General features: G+C 46.0%; 1 protein-coding gene across 4 annotated transcripts in view; it reads left to right on the top strand.

Moving 5' to 3' along the window:
- The window catches only part of CEP350 (centrosomal protein 350), a 114,089-nt gene extending 108,359 nt beyond the window's left edge, over positions 1-5,730 (top strand). For all 4 annotated transcript variants that reach the window (XM_054587700.1, XM_054587699.1, XM_054587701.1 and 1 more), the window contains one exon: positions 1,916-5,730. In XM_054587700.1, coding sequence (XP_054443675.1) covers positions 1,916-2,080 — 165 coding nt within the window. In that variant the 3' untranslated portion in view covers positions 2,081-5,730. The remainder of the gene's footprint in view (positions 1-1,915) is intronic.
- Positions 5,731-18,192: the final 12,462 nt, after the last annotated feature.

The following is an 18,192-nucleotide window of genomic DNA, read 5'->3' as shown; positions in this document are numbered from 1 at the left end:
CTATTTTGACACTGACTTTTTAATGTAATTTAATTAATTTTTAGGTAGCATACATTAATTTACATACATATATCTTCAGGAGCAGGGGGACTGTGGACTAAAATACACTATAAAATCCAGAAGAAAAACATGGAGGCAGATTTTTGGACTGTAAGATCCCTTAGCTTCCTTCGTTGAAGTTTTGTGTTGGGCTTCGTGCTTTCTGATGGCCAAAGTGAAAAGGAAAACACGTTAGTTCTCACCAGCTGAGAAGGCAGTAGTTTATGCGCCTGCGGACGAGCACAGCTTTTGCCAGTACTGATGAGAGCACTGTGCTCATCGAGGGCGCGCTGGCAAGGATCACGGATAGTGTTCTGAGCCTGTGTTTCCACGGTCGGGGCAACAACGACTTCATTAGGGCAGTGCTTTTCTAAATTCTGTTATTGGGGAAGAAACTGCTCACAGAACAGATTTAATGCTAAAGGCTGAGATAACATAAAAGGAAAAGCTGTGCAATTTGTTTGAACAAATAAACAGATTCATGGGAGGTGTGAAATCTTTCCTGGGGACACACTTATGTGTCCCAGAATATGGTTCTCCCTCAGCGCCAGCTTGAGAGGTGTTGCATTAGGCTGTTGCCTGTAGCGTTCTTCATACGAGAGGAACACCAGTTCCTTGGTCGGTTAAAATATTTCTTATGCATCCACACAAAAGGATTCTTTGATCAAATAAATACAGTACAGGGGAGTCGGAGTTAATGAGCATGTTAATTTACTGGTGGTCCATTGCAAAACTCCCAGAGCGAGCCCTCAAAAATGTATTTGACCCTAGAGTCCTTTTGGGTGGCATATCTGTTCCTGCAGCGTTAAGTTAGGGAACCAAAGAATGAATGTTTGCATATCCTTCAAACAACCCCCCTCAAAGAGGAAGAGTGTTAGCAGCCACCTTGTCATACATTTTCAGTCGTGGCCGAGGGTGCGTATTGGCCCTACCGTTCTTCCCTCTCTCGCTGGCTCCGACTCCTGGGTGACACAGCCTCTTCCTCCCGAGAGTCTTCCCGTTTTCCTCATAGTGGCAGCCCGGGTCCAGGCTCCCCTTGTCCCCTCTGCTGCCTTCTTCAGGATGCATCTGTGGTCAGGCTGAGTCAGGAGCTGCTTGTTACATGGCTTTTTTGCCAAGTTAAACCTCTGTTTGAAGACCCCCGTTGCTGCAAAAGCTGTTGAGTTTGGGACTAGATCAGGGCTGACAGTCTACTTTCTCCACCCAGGCTCCATGCCATGGACATCATTATGTATAAGAAATCTAATATGTTTCTTTTATAAGTAGTTTTTACAATTTTTATTATAGATAAGCAAAAAACCTTGGGCAGTTCTAATTTGATTAGTTGTGGTTTACCTTAGGAATCCAAAAATCCTAAAATGCAAAAGGAGCAAGTATTGCGTAACAATGATTTTAAAAATAAGCTTAAGTGATAGTACATTTTAAAAAATAAATATTATTCATTTATTTATAATACTCCAGAATCAGATCCAGTATTGTCTTTGAATATATGCATTTTATAATTATAAAATCACATAACTGGTAATTTGCTTTTTTTTCTCTCCCCCTTAAGTTCTTATACACATTATCATAAAATGACATAGATGACATGCTTACAGTCCTTAATTACTGTAAAATACTAGAATATCGTCCAATTCCATTTTGACAGATTTGAAGCCATTTTGACACTTTCAAAGCTACTTTTATTTTAGTTGGCAATTTTTTTCATGTTTTTTGCAACTTTGAAAGGGGTGTTGATATCATCATATAACTCACACTTTTTCCCTGGCTTGTTTCCTCATCCTGTGTTCCCATGAGTGGGACTGCAAAGTCAGCAAATAGGATAAACTTTCTAGCTTTTATGGGAATTTCTAACCTTTGTGTTTCTAAATTCTAGGTACAGGAGCTCCACGAGGAGGAGGCCCAGTGGGTGAACTATGACGAGGATGAGTTGTGCGTGAAGATGCAGCTGGCTGATGGGATCTTTGAGACCTTGATCAGAGATACTATTGATGTTCTGAATCAAATCAGTGAAAAGCAGGGGAGAGTCCTACTTGTGTGACATCTTGCAAATAAATCGAACACTGAGTGCTAATATGAGTCCTGGGCCTTTCTGCCTCCTGACACACACCCTGTCTCCATCGTAGCAAGAGCGCTCCTGGACCTCGTACCTGTTCTCAGAGACTACTGTGTGGAGTCCACGGGACAATGCGGTATATCTGGTATTACAGCCCCTGCCTTCAGAGACGGCCCACTGGGTTGGTTGGCGATGGTCGGGGGCAGCGTTCACACCTGATGCTGACACACAGTACAATTCTACACCTCTTGTTAGCGCCCCCACTGGCTCTCAGATGAGGGCAGCAAACACCAGACTTACCTCGTAGCTTACACTAGGGTATTGATCTTGAGTCTAAAGTCAGGTAGGAGAGGTATATAGATAAAGGCATCACACCATTTTTGAAAGGTAATCCTGGTCTATGATAGTCTCTAAACAGTATTAAACCCTTAACCACTTCTGAATAGGCAAGTTGAATAATGAGTGCCTATTTCACAGTCTGGAGCTCGTTTCATTTATCTTTAAAGACCATTCTCTTCCATTATTGTAGTTGAGCAGCCCCAAGCGGACTGTCAAGTTAACAAATCAGTGATAGCCTTGCTTTCTGAGCACCATCTAAAGAATTACAAACCTTTGCATTGTTTTTAGTTTTCTCTATTTGGGCATGAAAACAAAGAAATGCCTCCGCTGAAGACTGGGCTCAAAGGACCGATGCAGGGCTGGCTTTCGGCCCCATGTCTGCCCCGCACTTTCCTTGCTCTTCTGAACCTCTGCCCGCTGCTCCCAGAATCCCAGACCCTCAGGACCGTCTCAGGCATCCAGGCATGGCAAAAGCGGACATCATTCATTTTGGCCTTCAAACTTCCAACTCCCATCTCTCCCCGAGAATTCAGAGACGCTGTTACTTGAATGATTTAGGAAATGAGTGTGTGCACCAAAGACAAAAAAAATATTGTCTGTTGTTTGTGTGCTTGTTTTGTGCTATGGAACATTTTTTAATTTATTTTAAGATAAATTATTCAGTTGAAAATGTGTATCCCTATTCACACGTGAAAGATGATTCTTAAAATAGTTTCACTTCCATCTTGAAGCTTCTCTGGTTCATAGTCTTTGCACAGGAAACCTGCGGTTTTAACAAACCCATACACAGTGGAAAGAAGATGGGCTTTTCCAAGATCACCTGCAGTAGCAGGAATGGGATAAAATGATTTAAAGACACTATACAATTCGCTTCTGCCTCTCTGGCAGCATTGCTTCTCACAACTATTACCTGTACCTGAAAACTTGTCTAGACTCCAGCTGCTACATTCGAGCATGTGCGATGCTCTCCTGGGACCTCAGTGCCCTGCCTTCCCGACTGGTTCCTCTTAATCAGTGTGTCCTCCTGCAAGTATCTAGAAGAATGTGGATAATCTTAGGCGTGAATGTAAATGCCTTAATATTGAAGGTCCAGATTAGAAGCATGATATAAGACATCCACTGGATTCCTATTTACAAATATCCTGGAATGTTACTGCTTCAAAATATGTCAGAAAAACCCCAAAGATGGTATAATCTTTGTGTGCACGTTCGTTCCTTTCTGCATCTTTCCTCCAAACTTGCCTTTGCGTCTCAAATGTTTCACTATGCACACTTCCATTCCTCTTTGGTTTCATCTTGTCATTATGAGAAACTTAATGAAATAACATTGGAATATTTGCATTTTGCACAATGACTGGTATGATAGCTCTTGACAAATAAGGAAAGCACTGAAATGTTGTGGTTGGTTCTTGGGAAATGCTCGGATTGATGTATTGCCAGCATTTCTTCTGGGCTTTTGATGTTGAGCTCTAGTCTCGTAGCCATAATGAGCGAATTGACTAAGAGAAGCTAGGGTTTCTTGGGGTTATTAACCAGTGGTGTGGAGATACTATTTTCATGTGGCCAAGGAAAAGCATAGGCTTTTCTTTTCAGCTTGTGTCACTTGGGAGACAGCAAAACATCTTGTCTACATCCTTTGGCTGTTTGTAGGATAATATTTTCCTTATGATACTGAAACTTTCCAGCTGCTGTAAATTTTTTACAAAGGAATATAAAAATAATGTAATAGGAATATAGGTTGTTTTTATACATCCTCATTATTTGGACCTAAATCAGTTTTTAATAAGAAATTTTACCTTTATTCTTTATGACATTATGATTTCAGAAAAGGAAACAAATGCTCTAAGCCCGTGGAATCAGCAGTCCAGGCCGTGAGCCCCAGTAGGAACGCTGCCAAGATGTGGCAGCTCAGGTCTGACGCGCCCCAGCCGCCTCTGCCGTCGCAAGTGTGCTGCGCGCCACGTGAGAGACAGGGGTCGGGCCGTCTTGCTCCTTGCTAGAAATGATTGTCCATAGTTAGGAGAAAACAAAGGAATCTATAATTAACAGATTTCTTATTGTTTTATAACTTTGGATATAAGTGAAAGGGGTTTCTTGTTAGGATTGGAATCATAAATACAAACACCCGGCCGCTTGTTCCTTATTGGGATCTTTTTAATCAAGCTCTGCCTCTTAACCATGAATCTAGGTATTCCCTCTTTGTCGTCTTTGTTTCTTCTCCCCACGACCCCATCCTCTTTCACTTTTTCTTCATAATTTCTCTAAGAAGAAGATCTTTGCATCAGCAGTAATATCTTTTAAAATAGCACTCAGAATTTAGTAGTAAACCAACATATAGGCTTCAGATTTATTTCTGAGTCCAAAACAATTTGTGCTATCCAGGGTGCTTAACTCTGGGTTAAATAAGTACAGGGTAGATTCCCTCTTCAGGTCTAAACAGGAATTTTTACTCTAGGGAAAAGTGCGAAGAGCTCAAAAGTAGTTAACAGGGAAGGTAATTTGTTTTTCTTTTACCTAAAAGAAAAGAAGATTCCTTCTGTGACTACAGGTCTCTGAGAAATTATCTTTCAGAAGAGATTTCATTGCTCATAAGAGTGTCGTGGCCTATTGATAAAAACAATTTTGTTCACTTTCTTGTCTTGAAAAAAAAGTGGCCTTAGCTTTTTGCAATACTTGAATAAAGTGTGTACTCGCACAGCATTAGAGACTCATAACTTTTCTGCAAGAAGTTCAAACTTACATCTTCTTTTACTACCTTAAGAATACTAGTGAATAAAACATTAATTCAAAGAGCAAATGATAGAAACTACAATGATGTTTAACGCAAATTGTAGGAATTTACATGTTTACAAATCATCTTAAACTGGTTGTGCAGCAATTCAATAAAATATCTTTGTATTATAAAAATGTGAAGAAAATGTAAACTGATGTAAAGGAGGTACTGTCATTTTAATTAACCTATGTTTAATAGCTTTTCCTTCCGGACTTTGCAAAGCCTTCTTGGGAAACACATTGCAAAGCATTCTCTGGGAGGCCTGGCCTCCGTGTGTGTACTGTATCGTGCAGACATGAAAAATAAACCCGTTTACTGTGTATGTGTAAATAGCCTGGTCATCAGGCCATTTTCAGCCAATAGTCACATCCAGTGCAACTTTGCACAGAAGACTTAGGGTGTGGTTTGTAAGTATGATCTGTAAAATAACTGGGATGCATTCCCATGTACACCTGTGTAAATAGATTTGTTAACTGAAATGTACTTTAAGAAAAGATAAAAAATCTGTAAATAAACCGATTTATAAATTAATTTCATGTCAGGTGTTCATTTTCTCACTCTTAGAGCCACGTTTAAAATGCTAGACCCCGAAAAAACTCACTAATTCCTGCTTTCTCATTGGGTGGCAGAGAGCCTGTGCTCAGTGGTAGAACAAAGCAAGGGTGTGTGGGAGCTCTTCACTCTGCACAGAAACGCCTCGCCACCCACATTGGAGCAGTCCATTCATCACCCTTTCCTGTTCGAGCACTGTGCTGAGAGCCAGGGGGCAGCTAAGATCACAGGTATATGGTCCCTGACCTCACGGAGCTTCAAGTCTAATGCAAGAGTCATCAAAAATAAAATTTCAAAAACAAGGCATGACAGGTTGCAGTAAGTGCTGCAAAGGAAGCGGACCCGGGTTTGAGAATATACAACAGGACCCAACAAGGGTGGAGGTAGTTAGGGAAAAGCTCAAAGTAAACTAGAACTCTTTTCTAGAGTGATGGGCTTCTTCGCTGTCATTCATGGCAAATGACTTGAGTTCTGGATGATCGCCCTTGCAAAATAACACAGAAGGGCAGCCATCTGATGACCAGGTATGGAGGCTATAATTTATTTCTAGAAATATGACCTTGGAGTAGAAGAGCTAGACATAGAAGAATAAAAGAATTTCAAAGATGGAGCTCCCTGAAGTGTGTGGAGCTCAGGATAGTAAATCTTCCCTGATCCAACAGATTGGAAGTAACCTGGTAAACTCCTCACCTCAGCTCCATCTCTGCCACACTTTTAACCCCTACACAGCCACAGATGTTAGAAGAAATTCTCAGAAAATGACTGACCCTGTATTGCAGCAGATTCTAAGAATTCTTTTTGACTCATGAAACAGATATTTGAGTTATCCACTATGTGCTACATACTGTGTGTGGTACTAAAGACTCAACAGTAATGACAGGTTGAATCTTGGAAAAGACCCAATACCTGTGTCCTTGACTCAAAATATATGAACATGGCAGCTAGGAGGATGGCAGTTGACACACTAGAGCTAAGAATGGTGAGTATCCACAAGAAGTACATGCTGTCAAGACAAACAATTGCCCTACGACATCCCGGAAAAGCTCTGAAATGGGAGGCTGTGACTGTGACAGAAAAAGCTGCGGAGCATGGGACTGTTTCATTGGTCACTGGGTGGCCAGGCTGTGGGGCTGATGTTAAAAGCCAGGTAAGTGCCACCCAGGGAGAAGACCCACGCGAGACATCAGGTCACTGAGAACAGACAACAACAGGCCAGGCTCAAGTGGTACGGGGTTTCCTTACAGCAAGGGAGGAGGGAGGGCGCACAAAGTCCAGTCCCTCGCAAAGCACCGGTCCCCCACGGCCAGCATGTTCACTCCAAAGCTGGAGGGGGTGATGTGACTGCACGCACCCCACTTCCTGCTGCAGTGGTAGGAAATACAGAAACTGAGGGCCACCGCCACCTGCGCTTAAGCAGGATGAAGGAGGACACAGTCCGAAGCAGGAAGGCATTCCCACAGGGCTGTTAAGGCCGGCCAAGGCCAAGGCCCAGGCTGCTCACGACTGCCTTTCCCGGCAGGGATGAAAACACAGGATTGATTGAAGTTGGAGAGAAGGAGTTAGGGTCTCCTGGTCCCCGTCCCGTCTGGGGGGTCACCGCCCATCTCTCTCATGCCCTCAGGGGGCCATTTGGTCTCTGGAGAAGCAGAACTAGGAGGCCCTGCGCTGGAGAATTCAAGGCCCAGCAAAGCTCAAAATGAGGCAGCAGACTGAAAGTGAGAATTAAGTTAAAGCCTGTGGACTGAAAGGGGGGACCGTGTCAGGCTTATCCAGACCCTCCTTCCCCAGGAGGGAGACCAGAGCACCCTCCTCTAGACAAATGGAGCGGCCTTGGAGGAAAGCCCTGTCTTTACTCATGTTCGGAGGCGCCTCCAGAGTGAGAGATGGCTTCCTACCTCATCTCCTTCCAGTGAGGCTGGCCAGTCAAAGGCCCACCCATGGATACAAAGTTACTCATCACATTTTGGGCACATTGTCCATCCGTGAATAAATAGCCTACCATGGCCAGACATTTGGGGGAAGCCACCAGTATGAAGTAGACCCAACCAAGGAGAAAAAAGAACACGAGGAATTCTGGTGAAACAACAGTGCATGGCACAGAAGAAGACCACAAGAAGCAAAAACTAGAATTAAAATTAAAATCCTCAGAGAGCTGAGGCAAAATTGCTCCATAAAAATAGGAATAGGATGCCCTAAAAGAGTAATGAATCCGAGAACAAGATAAAGCTCTTGCAAATTAAAAGGATAGCAGCCATAACTTAAAATTCAGTACAAAGTTAGAAGATAAGGTCGAGGAAACCTAGAAAGCAAAGCAAAAAGGTAGATAAAAATAGGAGAGAAACAGATAAAATTAGAGAACCAATCAAAGAAACCCAATATCCCATTAATTGGACATCTAACAAGAAGAGAGAAAACAGGAGGAAATTATATGAGAAAAAATTCCAGAACTTACACATGTGAGTTTTCAGTTGCAATGGCCCATGCGTGCCCAGAACAATAAATAACCCCCCTATCATTGGGGCATATCATATCCTTGTGAAGCACCAGGACTTCACGGGTAAGGAAAGGATTCTAAACGTTTCTGAAGAGAAAAATGTAAAAACTCATATAAAGGATTAGGAATAAAAGTATCATCACTTCCCTGAACAGAAACATTGCAGGCCTGAAGAAAACACAGCAGAATTTCCAAAAACTGAATGAAAATTATTTTCATTTAAAAGTCTATGCTCTGTGTAATCGAGTGTTCAGGTATAATATGAGCATTTTTGGAAAAGCAAAGTTCTTACCTCTCAAACATCCTTTCTCAGAGGGCATAACCATGAAAGATAAAATCCAGAAACAGGTGTTCTACCTCAGGAAGACTGAAGGAAATCCCAGAATGACTTGGAAGGGCATTCCCAGGGTGACATCTGTCTTGCTCACCAAGAGAGCCATGAGTCCAGATTGGAACGGGGGGCGGGGGTGGGGAGGGGACAGAGATCTCCAGAAGGAAGGTCTCCGGGTGAGAGGGAGGAAGGAGAAGCGTAAATAACCTGATGGTCTATACAACATGAAACTTGGCATTGGGAAGCTGTAGAGAGTGAGGAAGGGCTGAGTAATAGGTTCAAAGAGGAGTGAGTAATAGAAAAATGAGGAAAAACAAACCATTATATGAGTAAGAAACAATTATGGTACACTTCTCAGCTCAGCTATGAACAATTTTTATAGTTATAATTAAATATTGAATATTGTGATAGCAGTATATTGAGAAGGTGTAGGAAGAGAAGGGAGGTTTCAGGGAGCTAATCTGCATCCACCACATCAGGAAGTGTGAGGGTTAATTTCATGTGTCCACTTGGCTAGGCCGCAGCACCCTGATATTCTATCAAATACCAGGTTAGCTGCCTCTGTGAAGGTGTTTTTAGGTGAGATTAACATGTAAATCAGTAGGTTTTCAATAAAGCACATTACCCTTTATAATGTGATGGTCCTCATCCAATCAGGTGAAGGTCTGTTTGTTTGTTTTTACTCTATGGGCTTCTTTCAAATTTTGTCTATTGTCTTAACACATCCTCTATAGCAAGACCAAAAAAATTGTTTTCTTTGGTCCAGATCTAGGACAGACTCGTGCGTTGTATGTAGTTGTCCTATTTTTCACCTCCTTACCACGGAACATCAGCTCACAAGTGCAGGTCTGCAGAGGAAGAAAAACTGAGGGCCCATGGGGAAGAGGGAATTCTGCCCGTAGGCAGCCTGCGACTCCAGCCTGCCTGCCTGCTCTGCAGGTTCTGCACTCACCAAGCCAAGTCCTTAACCTCCCTTCTCTCTCTCTCCCCACACACATTCGATTGGTTCTGTTGTTATGCAGAACTCAGAGAAATACAGGAAATCAATAGCTAAAGTATATAACTGATGACTTAAGAGATAGCATATTTTTCTGAGTACAGAGTTAAAGATGCTGAAATGAAATGATTAACGAAGGGGCCTTGGAGTGATGGTAAGGAGAGGACTGGGGTGACTACTCTGTGTGTATGTGTGTGTTAAATTAAAAGCTTCTTTTGCCATGTAGAAGCATTACGTTAATAATAAAAACTAATATGGCACATTTAGATATAACTATACTTCCCTTTCTCTTATAACTTCAAAATGACTCCAGTACTACTGTTTGCAAAAGTGAAATTTGGGTCCCAACTTTTCAACCTACGTATTTTTTTAAAGATTTTATTTATTTATTTTAAGAGAGAGGGGAAGGTGGGGAGAAAAAAAGGGAGAGAAACATCAACATGCAAGAGATACATGAATCAGTTCTTCTTGCACACCTCCAACTGGGGACCTGGCCTGCAATCCAGGCATGTGCCCTGGCTGGGAATCGAACTGGTGACCCTCTGGTTTGCAAGCCGGCACTCAATCCACTGAGCTGCCCCAGTCAGGGCATCAACCTAAATATCTTTTATTTCAAGTAAGAATTCGACTCAAAGTAATGAAAAAGTGTTGCTATCATGCCTAATTTAAGTGGTATGTGCATTTAACATAATTAAAATATTTTAGCACTTCTGTATGTTTAAAAGAGAGATTAAAGATGTGCATTGGACGGTATGCAGATAATGTAGGGAAAAGAATTGTCAGGTATCATTGACTAGTGGCCTCAGTGTGTCGACTTGTATAGATCTGTCCTCTGAAGGCCACAGTTGCTCGTGGCTCTTTAACTTCTAGTAGCTATTAAAATGTATTTAGGTATCATGATACTGGCATCTTTTGCAAGTAGATACCAAATTTTCATGGGTTTTTATTTTGAATAAGAATATTATTTAAAAATACATTTTATGCACTTGCCTCCTCACCTGAAGAATGCATGTCAAGAAACTCAAAACCACGCTTTTGGTTCCAAACTCATTCCAGGATTCTGAGTTTCCCCAACACAGAGGCACGTGTGTGGCGGCCCATTTGAAGTACAGTCAAAATATTTTTTAAAATAATAATCATCTAAATAACTTCCCTAACTGCTCTGTCAGTGTTATTGCTACTATTTTGAGAAAATTAATTCAAATGATTAGATGAGTGAAGTGGAGTTAGAGCTCAAATTCCTTCTGCAAGTCTCAAGGTTGAGTTCCCTCACTTAGAGACAAGGGGTAGAAAAGATATTTACTCAAGGATTCCTTGGAAGCTGCAATGTTGATAATTCCTGCTTGTGGCCTTTGAGATCGTTATCTTGTTAATTCTTCAAAAATACATATAACTTGATATCTTAAGAAGTACCTGTACTGTTTTGTTTTTTTTTTTAATCATTTTGGGGAGACACAGATTAGAAGACAGGAGAGAGAGCCTGCCAGTTTCTGATGAAGTCAAACCATTTAAGGGCGTGATGTGGTGGAACCATTTCCCAAGCCTCTGGCCTGCTCCCCTCGGAGGTTAATAATGATAAGCAACATGACAGTATTGACTCTTGTTAGTCGCCATTCTAAGCATTTTGCTTCTGAGTGTTAACGTATTAACATATATTATTTCACTAAATCTGAAAACTACCCTATGAAACAGATACTGTTAGTGGACCCATTTAATAGGTAAGGCAGTTGAGGCACAGGGAGGGTAATTAAATTGCCCAGTATCACTCAGTTAGAGAGTAGTGGAGCTGGAATGGAATCCAGATAATAGATCGAGAGCTCTATACAGCACCTGTCCATGACACGTACCCGCATTAGGTCTCGGATCCTAAATTTGGGTCTTGTTTTTTTTTTTGGAAAACAGACCGCTGAAGCCTGATGTTGGTATCTGTGCAGAGAAGAAAGAAAAGCCCTTGGGTCTGCAGCCAGCACTTTGACCTTCAGCGAGTCCATGTAAGATCAGTTCCTATCTGTGAGTTCAGACCCACATCTGCCCTCATAGGAAGAAGGGAGGAATGTCAGTTTCAACATCCTGCTGTTTAGAAAGAAGCTCCTGGTGCTTTCTTCCTCAGCCCTTCCCAGGTAACATCTTGCTTGAGACGAGTTTCATAATAAGTTGAAAAACCACCTTCGTTTCTCAGAAAAGACGTTAGATTCCTGTCATATGGTGGCCTACAATTAGTCACTAAAATTTACCTACCTAAAACAATCTGCATGTCTATGGATTTGCGTGTGTGATATGATAACTGTCAGCAAAGGGGAAGGCCGCAGGCGGGCACAGCTCCCAGAAGAAGAATTTTAAAGGGAAGTGGAGAATTCTGAAGGTGCAGGCTTGGCCCCCCCAGTCCCAGGCCTCAGGATGGCACTGGCTTCCCTCAGCCCACGGAGTCCTGCGGCAGGGACAATCCGGGCCACGTTCTTCCAGCTCAGCTGTGCCCAGGCCCCAGGACTTCCCGCCGAGGCTCTCTGCTTTTCTTTATTTTGGCTCCTGACAGCTCTGGCCTTTGGGTTGGCCTTGGGCAGCTTCCCAGAGGTAGCTGAGCTACAATGCATTGTACCAACGTCACTGACTGTGTAGACTTTCCCACTTAATCCTTGGAGGAAGAACACAGAAGGGTCTCACAGGCCGCATCACTTGCCTAAGGGCACACGGTGAGTAAGTGGTGGAGCCAGGATGTGAGCCCAAGGCACATGCAGCACCAGGACACCCACCAGAGCAGGCCTCCCTCAGCCCTTAGCCTCAGGGGCACCGCTGAGAGACCATCACGGGGTTTGCTGGGTGCAGTGGAAAGGACCACTACTTGAAGAGCAGTTGGAGGCCAGGCCTGGACAGCCACCACGCAGGGCCTCCCTGGGAGGGCAGGGCCAGGCCACTGGAAGGTGCCTGACTCGCCACAGCAGCGGCACATGGCCCACGTCGGAAGTGAGCGCCGAGCCCACTGCCAGGGTCCACAGACCCACCCCCAATGTTTGTGGGGCGGGACAAGACCGTTCGAGGCCACAGACCCTAAGTCTAATTGCAAAGTTATCGCTAAAGCTAACAAACTGGGTCATAAGACTGTGTTCTCCCCTCCTACCTTGACCCATAAGCCCTCACGAGGATCCAGAGGCCAGGTTTGGAGCTAGAATTCGTGGACTCGGCAGCGCTCTGCGCCTGAACAGGGAGCTGCAGGAAGGAGGGCGGCCCCCCACCCCTAGGTCCAGCTCCCTCCTGCCTTCGGAGAGGCCTCCCCACAGCATAAGGACCAGGGCCTGTGTGTTCAAGCTCTGCCCACGCCTTTTGCAAAAACCTGACACTTGGCCACCTCTGGGGCCACTCAGGGGTGCTGTCACCTTCAGGAAGATGGCTTCGGGGAAGAGGCCCTGGAAGCACACATGTGGCCGGTGGCCTGGGAATTCCACACTCCCAGGTGCCTGAGCGTGGCCTAGAAGGGGGTGCGGGTGTGCCCCTGGGCCCCACGGGGCTGTGCCCTGGGGAAGGCAGCTCCAGGGCAGAGCCTTCTAGAACAGCAGGCCCCAGGGAGAGGCCCCTCCAAGCTGTGTCTGAGGAGGTTATTGCCTTCACCTCCTTGTGGTGAACGTTGAGCACAGGAGTGAATTTCTCTGTGCTTGTTTTCCACACTTGTAAATGAAGACAATTACAATAAGGAATAACTGAGTTATTCAGAATGGGTAAAGTGCTTGGCAAATAATAGCAAGTGTTGTGTAAGTGCCATCAATTAAGTGTAATTATTACTTACCCTTAGTCAGGCATTCTCAAAGTTGTTACCAGATTGAGCCATGCAGGAAAAAAAAAAACACCAAAAAACAAAACACACACACACACACACACACACAACACACCAAAACACACACACACACAAACCCACTCGTTCTTGACTGGTTATGGGCAAGAGCTATTCCTGGAGATCTGGAGAATTCCAAGAAGCAGCTGCTTGGGCAGCCTGATGTCTCCTCAGACCAGAGTTGCAGTAGGACAGGCAGCAAAAGGGGGAACAGAGGGAGCGAGCGAGAGGAACGGGCGCAGGCTTTGCTGCTAATTCATCCCAGTTCTTGGATGGGTGCTTTCCTCGCCTCAGGTTACAGGCGTGTGCAGGGCAGACCAGGGTCCCTGGCTTCATTTATCGTACCTTCTTGGGACAAGGGCTGGGGAAAGAAGATATTTAACAAGAAAGCGAAGACATACACGTGATCATTACAGATAGAGAAAAGGGGAGTGAAAGAAGTCAAACAGGGTGAACCGAGGGTGAACGGGGGGCGGCGGGGCACGGGCCGGTGGAAAACGGCTTTCCGTGGGATGGCCCCGGGGCCCTTTCTGAGGAGGAACACTGAGATGGGCCTAATGAGTGAGGAATCAGAGAAGGAGGGTTCCAAGAAAGTGGCCAGCGCCACGGCCCCGAGGTGACAGTGTCTTGGATGCAATGTAAGAAAGAGACACTTATGTGGCTTAAGGGAAGTTAGCAAGGGAAGATGGAAGGGAGGCAGGAGTCAGGAAGTAGGGACCAGGTCGCGCGTGTCTCAGAATCCAGGGTGCCCACGCACCATCTGGGCATCTTGTGAAAGCACAGATTCTGATTCTGAAGGCCCGAGGTGGGGCCTGAGATTCTGCATTCCTGATGAGCTCCCTGCTTAGGCCAGTGCTGCTGGCGTGTGGACCACCCTTTGAATAGACAGGCTTTTGGCAACAGGTTTTATTATAACTTTATTGAGAAGACTTCGGAAGAGCATAAGCAGGCATATGACTTGGTCTGGCTGTATTTTTACAGCTTGCTCTGGCTGCCAGGTGGAGACTGGGTTAGGGGTAAGAGTGAATGCGGCACATCCGCGGGGAGGCAACTTCAGTGGCCCCGGTGGCTGGTGGTGGCTGCCTGCATCGGCTGGTAGCCAAGGGGGCGGAGAGACGAGGCTGGAGAGCAAGCCAATGATTGGCTCATTGAAGGCAGTTGCAAGTCAAGTGGAAATGTTGAGTCAGATGAGTTTTGAACTCGAGTGAATTAGAGCTGAACATAAAAATTTAGGAGCGTCTGTTTGCAGATGGAGCACCCCAAGAATGGACGGGATTGCTTACAGAGAAGGTGCAGGAGAGAGGAGGAGCTGAGGGCTGAGGCGCAGGTTTCTGACTCCGCAGTGAAGGATGACGAAGAGCCAGAAAAGAGGGCTGACTGAGAAGGAGGTGTCGGTGAGGCAGAGAGTGAGGAGTGAGCGGTGTGGCCGCCCAAACAGTGGGCCCCAAATGTCCACACCCTAATCCATGGAGCTCATGAATACATTACCTGGCATGGCAAAAAGGACTTTGCAGATGCGATTAAGGTTAAAGACCCTGAGATGGGGAGATTATTCTGGATTATCTCGGGGGAGGGCAGTCTTACCGGCAGAGTCTAAAAATGAAAAAGGAAGGTAGAAGACAGGGTCGGAGACACGAAATGATAAAAGAGGCAGAAGAGATTTGAAACAGGATGCGGACCCGATCCACCATTGCAGGCTTTGACGGTGGAGGGGCCCAGGAAGGTGGTGGCCTCCAGACTCTAGGAATGGCCCTCAGCTGACAGTTATCAAAGACATAGGCCCTCAGTCCCACAACTGCAAGGACTGAATTCCACCAACAACCTCAATGAGCAAAGAAGCAGATTCTCCCCTAGAGCCTCCGGGAGGGAACGCAGCACTGCCAACACCTTGATTTTAGAGCCCGTGAGACCCACGTCAGACTTGTGACCCACAGGACTGTAAGGTGATACATTTGTGCTGTTTTAAGACATTAAGTGTGTGATAATTTGTTCCTGCAGCAATAAAAAACAAATTCATGTGGTTTAAACTAAAAGCCATTTCCCTGGCTGGTGTGGCTCCATGGATTGAGCACCAGCTTGAGAACCAAAGGGTCGCCAGTTCAATTCCCACTCAAGGCACATGCCTGGGTTGCCAGCCAGATCCCCAGCCGGGGGCGCGCAAGAGGCAACCACACATTGATGTTTCTCTCCCTCTCTCACTCCCTTCCCTTCTCTCTAAAACATAAATAAATAAGTAAATAAATAACTCACATTATTTAAAATAAATAAATAAAAGCCCAAAGAAGGAAGTGTTTCAGGTAGGTAGCCCTCGCTGCGAGGTGGAGCAAGAGGAAGTGGGGTGTGAGCACCGGGTAGCCATGGCGGGAAGTTTCAGCATAGCGGTGAGGTCAGGGGCCTGACCACTGCGGGCTGAGGAGTGAGGGGCCGGGTGAGGCCCCGGAGGCGGTGAGCACAGACAGCTCTGTTGTAAAGCCTGATTGTGAAGAGAAGGAAGGAAACAGGGCCTTATCCGGCAAGGGGATTGTTCATCCGGGAGTTCCCCTTGGTTGGTTTTAGTGGGAGCCAGGGAGTGTGTTGGTTGCTGGAGGAATCCACCTGGTAGAGAGGAGGAGTTAGCTCTGCGAGGCCGGTGGAGGTGGATCGGGAGCAAGGTCCCAGAGTGACGAGGGGCCTGACGGAGAGCACATGTGGAGGGGTTGGCATTGATGGGCGGAAGGAGCTGGAAGCCAAGATGAGTGCAGGCACAAGTGTGAGGGTGGGAGGAAAAGGAGCTCTCGTCCGAGGGCTTCTAGTCTGTTACTGGACGTGTAACCCCGAGCAGCTGTCTTAGCCTGTCTGAGCCTTGGTTCCTTCCTCCACATTACTTACTTATTCATTTGTTTGTTTTTATTGATTCTAGAAGGAGGGGCAGGGAGGGAGAAAGAGAAGGAGAGAAACATGGATGTGAGAGAGAAACATCCATCAGTTGCCTCTTGCACGTGCCCTGAATGGGGACCAAACCTGCAACCCACGTGCCCTGACAGGGAATCAAATTGGCGACCTTTTGCTTTGTGGGACGATGCCCAACAGCTGAGCCACACCAGCCAGGGCCCGCCCCATCATTTTAGTCCTGGTTGCCCTGCCTACTTTCGTCAAAGGAAGCCACAGTCATTCCACCTTTAATAATCAGCGTGTGTATGCGTGTGCGTGTGATGGGGTGGAGGGCGAATGAAGTGAGGGTGGTACCCAGTCCCTTTGAATTACAGAGTTTTCCGATACTCACTGTCCCCGCACATGCCTCTCCCACTCTCAACCTGCGACCAGGGAGGCTCCCCCTGAACGTGGGGTTTTGCCCCAAATATCCCTTTCACAGATGTCCCCTCTCAATGCTTCAGCAGCCAGGTTGGAAAGCCTGACAACAAAATGGATTCTACCATTATTTTGCTGTGCGGCTGTGAGCAAAACCCTTCGCTTTTGCTGGGCCTCAGTCTCCTCTCCAGACAGAGAATAGAGCAACTAGGCCCAGCAGCGGCCATGGAAGGAGGAGGAGCTGGACAGAATTCCACGGGCACGCTCTCTGCTGGTGGGGTAGACTTCTGGCCCCACTCCCACCCAGGAGGCTCATGGAAAGATGGTCGGGGATTTCTGGGTTGTCTGTCCTCATTTCTGAGGTCTTGGAGGGCCCAAGCTTAGAGACCCGGGCCTAGGTACAGCCCTCTCCACTCTGCGGCATCCTCGAAGCTCCCTTCTGTCTCGGAAGCCGGCTTCCAAGGACTATAATCAGGGCGCTCTCACACTCTGGCTGTGATCGGGTTTGGACAATGGGAGGCATTGGCAAGACATCAGAGGATGGAGGAGAAAGAGGGGAAAGCGAGACTTTCCTGGTGCCTCCCTGCTTCCCTGTGTTGGTGGCAATGGCGGTGTTTCGCTGTCGCAGCTCCTGATGGGCGGCCCCTCTTCCTGGACTCCAGGTTTCATCACAGAGTCCCCCCCACCTACTGCCCCCTCCCCCCAGGGGAAGAGTGCCGAAGGGACTTCTTGCTGGTGTTGGGCGCTAGGGACCTCACAGCTCTGGCCAGTTCTCCTAACCCCGCACACACCCCTGTGAATAGTCCCCTTAACCCCCTTTAGCAAGCCCAGTGAATGTGCTTTCACTTTCCCTCAGGGCTGGACTGATTTAGACTCCTGCACCCTCAGAACTGGTATCCTGACCGATCTCAGCTTGGAAAGGTGCATCTCGAAAGAGGGGAGTTGTGAAGGGACAAAGCGAAGGTCCCTTCTCTGTAGCTGGGCATTCACCTGCCAGCAGCACTCCTCTCTGACCCTCAGTGCGAATGAGTAACTGGTAAGTCACTTAATGTTTTGCTACCGGATGACATATGTCACCCAACTCTATTCTGTCACTCATAATAATTACCTGCATTTGTGTAGAAGATGCATTCCTCTCACCGTCTATCTTGTTTGTGGTTGACAGCCTCCCAAATTTCCTTTTTTTTTTTTTTTAAAGATTTGTTTATTTTTAGACAGAGGGGAAGGGAGGGAGAAAGAGAGGGAGAGAAACATCAATTAGTTGCCTCTTACATGCCTCCCTGGGAACCTGGCCCACAACGTAGGCATGTGCTCTGATTGGGAATTGAACCGGTGACCTTTGGTTCACAGGCCAATGCTCAATCCCCTGAGCCGCACCAGCCAGGGCCCAAATTCCCTCTTTTTTATTCATGCATAATGTGTGAATGAATCGTAAGTGGGAAAGACAGCAGGGTTCCTTCTACCTCAGTCTCCTCATCTGTAAAAATAGGATAATAATAC

The sequence above is a fragment of the Pteronotus mesoamericanus genome, unplaced genomic scaffold (genome assembly GCF_021234165.1).
Source record: "Pteronotus mesoamericanus isolate MK-2021 breed Mesoamerican mustached bat unplaced genomic scaffold, CSHL_Meso_final scaffold_1186, whole genome shotgun sequence".
Classification (NCBI taxonomy): Eukaryota; Metazoa; Chordata; class Mammalia; order Chiroptera; family Mormoopidae; genus Pteronotus; species Pteronotus mesoamericanus.
This window is presented reverse-complemented; position numbering and strand designations above follow the sequence as displayed.